Source organism: Corticium candelabrum, chromosome 11, assembly GCF_963422355.1.
Source record: "Corticium candelabrum chromosome 11, ooCorCand1.1, whole genome shotgun sequence".
In the NCBI taxonomy this organism is placed as follows: domain Eukaryota; kingdom Metazoa; phylum Porifera; class Homoscleromorpha; order Homosclerophorida; family Plakinidae; genus Corticium; species Corticium candelabrum.
Genome location: NC_085095.1, coordinates 5,928,498 through 5,934,420, shown reverse-complemented (window position 1 = coordinate 5,934,420; position 5,923 = coordinate 5,928,498). Strand labels below are relative to the sequence as shown.

Genomic DNA, 5,923 nt, shown 5'->3' with positions numbered 1-5,923 from the left:
GACAGTTACTAGGCGATTTACTAAAGCAACATCATGATGTGTTCTGTTTATCAGATTGGGAACGAGGAGAGACGAACCTAGTCGAAATGGAGATCCATACAGGAGACGCCACTCCACTTAAGCAAGCAGCAAGGAGAATGCCATTTGCAGTGAGGAAAGAAGTTGCTGCTCAGCTAAGGAATATGCAAACGGCAGGTGTTATCGAGCCTTCGAGCAGTCCGTGGGCCAGTCCTATTGTTTTGGTTCGGAAGAAAGACGGAACCCTTCGCTTGTGCATTGATTACCGCGGGTTAAACTCGGTAACCAAGCTCGACACGTTTCTACTGCCTAGGATCGATGATCTGTTAGATCAGTTGGGAAAATCCGAGTACTTTTCTACATTAGATCTGGCATCAGGCTATTGGCAGATTAGGGTCCACCGGGATTCTAAGGAGAAGACTGCATTCATCACCTGCCAGGGGCTGTATCAGTTTAAGGTGATGCCTTTTGGTCTGACCAACGCATCATCAGTGTTCCGAAGATTGATGCAACATGTTCTAATGGGGCTCAATCCTGACAATGGATCTGACATTGTTGGTGTGTATATTGATGATGTGAGTCTTTTCAGAAACGCTGGAGAAGCATTTGCAGCACTTAGACTTGGTACTGAAGCGATTGAAGGAGGCAAATTTGAAGCTGAAATTGTCAAAGTGTCGATTTATTGGACAGGAAGTTAAATATTTAGGGCATGTTATTACACCGCAAGGATTGAGGGTACATCCCGACCAAGTGCGAGCTGTTGCCTGTTTTCCTGAACCAAAGGCGGTTGCACAAATCAGACAGTTTCTTGGGTTGGCTTGATATTGTCGTCGGTTCATCCACAAATTTGCTGCAACAGCTAAGCCTCTGCATGCATTGACAGCAAAGAATGCCATATTTCAGTGGACAGAGGAGTGCCAGGCTGCGTTCGAGTCCCTAAAGCAAAAGATTAGCCAAGCCCCTATCTTGGTGTATCCGAATTTTGATGTTCCATTTGTTCTGCAGACAGATGCCAGTATTCTAGGACTTGGAGCAGTGTTATCACAGAAGCAGTCTGACAACCGGCTACATCCCGTAGCATTTGCAAGTCGCTCGCTGTCCAAGGCAGAGAGGAACTACAGCATCACGGAGCTTGAGACGCTTGCAGTGGTGTGGGCTGTTTCACATTTTCATGCCTATCTTTATGGACACAAGGTTACTGTTTATACGGATCGTTCTGCAGTTAGGGCAGTTCTAGGAACACCAGGCCCTAATGGGAAGCATGCACGATGGTGGACTCGAGTATTTGGTTCTGGAATTCGGGAAATCGATATTGTTTATTGACCAGGAAAGGAGAATAGTGTTGCAGATGCCTTGTGGAGGAACCCACAGTTTGATGTCATGAGTGAGACGGTAAAGGAAGTGCAAGTGGCTAAGGTGTGCAGTATTGCGGAGCCAACTATTACTCATCTGTTAGAAGAAGCTGCACCCAGCCACGAGCCAGCATCCACATGCAACTTTGGTCAGGAACAGAGGAAAGATATGGATGTGAAACACTTAGTAGACTTCGTTGAACAAGGAGAGTTGCAAGCGGATACTAAACTGGCTAGGAAAGCAGTAGCACTAGGATCACTGTGTACTATGGAGCAAGGCATCCTGTACTATGTGGACCCCAAGCATCGTGATCGGAAGCGAGCAGTTGTCCCAGTTCATCTCAGAGAGCAAATTATGCGAGAAAATCATGGTGGATTGATGGCAGGACACTTTCAGGAAACCGTTTGTACAGTGTCCTTTTGCGACACTGGTGGTGGGAAGGAATGTATTCGGACACCCGAGAGCACTGCAAGAGTTGTGCACAGTGTGCTATAGTGACGGGAACTGTTGTTGTTGTTGGGAAGTTGAAGCCACCTCTTCATCCTATTCGGTACAGCGAGCTTTGCAGATTGTCGGGGTTGATGTAATGGACCTACCGGTGACAGAAAGTGGTAACAAGCATGTGCTAGTATTTCAAGACTTTCTTACTAAATGGCCAATGATTTATCCTATTCCTAATCAGCAAACTGTTCACATTGTTCGATTGTTTGCTGAGCAGGTTGTCCCCATGTTTGGTGTACCAGAGGCTTTGTTGTCTGACCGGGGTACGAATCCGTTATCGCACCTAATGCTGGATTGTTGTCAGTTACTTGGAATGAAAAAGATTAACACTACTGCTTACCATCCCGAGTGTGATGGTATGGTTGAGAGATTTAATCGGACTTTGAAGACCACGATTCGGAAACGCGTAGATCAGTTTGGTGTCCAGTGGGATGAACATTTATCTGGATTGCTTTGGGCATATCGAAATGACCTCATGAGTCGACGGGAGAGAAACCTTTGTTCTTGCTATATGGTTTTGATTGTCGATCTCCGACTGAAGCTGCTTTACTACCGTCGAGGGAGATCCAGGCCAGCGAAGTTTCTGATTACCGTGAGGAGCTTGTCTTGTCACTGTCACATGCGCGTCAAATAGCAATCAGTAGTATTCAGGTCGCCCAGAGGAGATACAAAGAGCAATACGATAAGAACGCATCCACAGATATTAGTTTCAAGGTAGGGGACTGGATTTTGATTCGTTTTCCTCAGGAGGAGTCTGGAAAGTTACGGAAGCTGTCTCGCTTTTGGCATGGGCCCTATCGAGTTGCATCCTGTGAAGAGCCAAACGTGACTGCTACTAAGGTATATTTTTCGGCTGATCCTCCTGTTCAGGTTCACTCTTCTAGAGTGTGTGGATGTCCATCTGTGTTCCTTGCTGGTTATTGCTGGTATTGTAACAAGCGCCGTGCCCCAAGGTCGTCCAGGTAATGCAAGCACAGTCTCTCAGGATCAGGAACCGATGAAAGTAACCGACCTTCCAATCAAGCCGCCCACCACAGAACAATGACCTGAAAGGAAGAATTTAACTGTCCAGCAACCAGACTCGTTCTGTGATGAACAGAATTCTAAGCTTTCTCCGGGAGCTAAACGATATGGTTTACGAAGAGCCAGGAAACCTCCCAATAGATACATGTAACTCGGGGCGAATAACCTTGGGGATGAGGTGGTGTAGCAGACTGTTTATTATAAGTAGATTAGAATTAGAGGTAGTGCGCATGTGTGGCAGAATGACTGGATATATATGGGTGTGGCACGCCCAGGTTTGACAGTCTAACGTTAGTGCCTCTTGAGTTCGTTAGAGAAAAGTGTCCGTCCTGCAATAAACCCGAATAGAGCGTACGGCCCGTGTTATACAGGTGTGACAGTACACCACATCTTCAGTCTCGTTATAGTGAAGAAACCGCCACCTAGCAAACCAGCTAGGTTGAAAACTACGGTTAGTCACTCCAAAGGATCTTTTTGGAAACTTGAACGTCGTTGGTTGATGGGGTTGCTCTGGTACAGCTACGTCCTTCACGGAAGAAGTGGGACCAGACATGGTTACACGCATGCGCAGAGTAGAAATGGCCTCGATGCCCCAATGTACAGTGCTGATTTATTGAAACAATACACTATTGTAAAATTGTCGTAAAATTGTTAATTACATAGACTAAGGAACAAACAATCATGTCTACTAACAAAGCGGATAAACTATCTACAAATATATTACTTATTTAATCGTCTATACCTAAACCGGAAGTAGTGCCAATCGTCGACTGGTGAAAGTCAATTTTTCAAAATCTGGTCGGCTGCCCGACCCGCTCCTACGCCTATCCATTGTATACATCCATTGTATGAATGTATACAATGATCTACATGACGCTACTATATATGTACATCCAGTCCGTAAGCGCTTCCATTACATCATTTTTAATAACCTATTTGTTTTGTGCTTGCTTCTGACGTTCCCATATACTTCTACTAAATCAGTCTCTAAACGTTTTCATTACGTCAGTGTTGTGGAATGTACCGGATTAGTGATTTTCTATATCACGCTGACATTGCCTCACGTTCTAGTCCAACTTACTAGTTATATATTACATATTGTTACACGAACAACTGTCTATCACGCGATGAAAACGGAAAAGAATCGCTACTACCGTGCAACATGGCCTCGGAGTAATTTCCTACATCAGACTGACATCGCTTCATTTTTGTAATGGACCTTACCAATTAGATATTACATTTTGTTACACGGACAACTGTTCATAATGCGATGAACACTGAAAAGAATTGGTACGACAGTGCAGCACAACCTCATAGTACGGATTCTAAGTGCGCAATTGAAAATTTTTCAAAATCTCTAGCTTGGGACAAAAATATCAAAAGTCAACATTCATATTTCTTTTCAATATGAGTCTAGCAACATTTTAAAAGCAAAGAATTAAAGTCGGACGAGGGTTGCAACGATGGTCGCGTTATAGAGGGCTTTTCAGCTTTGGATCATAAATCATAACGGACTGTCCCGTTTCCGAAAATCGCACTGATTATCGATTGGTAGTATCCCATTGAAGCCATTTCAACGGTCCTGTTGGACGCTGCGTTACTTCGAAGATGTTGCTGCTGCCATTGCGAGGAACATGTGTTTGGAACTTGGCATCTATTGGACGCGAATCCCGTTTGGAAATATATCCGAGCAGTAGGAACTTAGAAGTCACGTGCAGTTACGTACTCACCCAGATAATCTGTTCCCTGTATATATACCAAGTCACGACTCACAGTGGCTATCGCCATTTCGACAGTCTCGTTGAACGTCGTCACTTGGAACACATTGCTGGCGTTGTGGCGAACAGGTGTATCGAACTTGGCAGCTCTTTGATGGGCGTAGACGGACAAATGACTGTGGGCGTTTTCAAGACCCGGATATAAGAAAAATATCTTTTCTTTTCCGACGTCGCCTGCAATGAAGGACACGCTCTGCACGTACCGTCTGACTGACGTCGGGAGCGTGCAGTTTAGATTCGGCGGAGATTGCCATTACTGAAATATTCGCGTGAGAGCGGAGATGGTTCCATCCGCAGAAAATCGCGTCTTTGTGGGAGCAGTATGGAAAACAAGGACAATCTCACTTTCGACATTGACGGATTCGGCGTGCGTGAGCCAAATTCGGTGGAGATCAGACTCGCGCTTCCCGGAGAACTGATTTACACACACACACACACACACACACACACACACACACACACACACACACACACACACACACACGTGCACGCACACACACACACACACACACACACGTGCACGCACACACACACACACACACACACACACACACACACACACACACACACACACACACACGTGCACGCACACACACACACACACGTGCACGCACACACACACACACACGTGCACGCGCGCGCACACACACACACACACACACACACACACACACACACACACACACGTGCACGCACACACACACACACACACACACACACACACACACACACACACACACACACACACACACACACAGATGCATACACGCACGTGCACGCAGACAGACAGACAGAAGTTGACAGCTCTCCTTTATATATATATATATATTCAGTACGTAATTGTTACCGGGCACATTCAGTCTGCATCTGGACTAACCAATTTGTGCTTTGACTCATAAATCTACATTGTGTCTTACGAAATTCTACTTCAATTTGCATGGGCACATCCACGAACATTTTTAAAAGTCAGTGTATTTGAAATTTACTTGTGCACTAACACATTGTAGATGTGGAGTGAAGAGCTGTGTCTTCTGAAGACACTTTAACAGCAAGAGTTGTTCTAACTATACGCAAAGGCATTTGCAAATATAAAACTATATCATGATTATGATAGACTTTACATGGCAAATTTATATCTTCTGATGTTGGTGTCACTTTCAGATTGTTTGTGCAATGTTCCTGGTTCTGAATCATCAGCTGGTGGGAGCTGCAATGCTACAACGGGACAGTGTACATGTAAAGCAAATGTG

The 5,923-nt window shown here is 45.1% G+C and overlaps 1 protein-coding gene across 1 annotated transcript; it reads left to right on the top strand.

Moving 5' to 3' along the window:
- Nucleotides 1-1,879: 1,879 nt before the first annotated feature.
- Nucleotides 1,880-3,280, top strand: LOC134187352 (uncharacterized). Its single transcript, XM_062655470.1, has one exon. It carries the CDS (start codon nt 1,958-1,960, stop codon nt 2,504-2,506), a length of 549 nt encoding a protein of 182 aa, XP_062511454.1. The 5' UTR covers nt 1,880-1,957; the 3' UTR covers nt 2,507-3,280.
- The last annotated feature ends 2,643 nt before the right edge of the window (nt 3,281-5,923 follow it).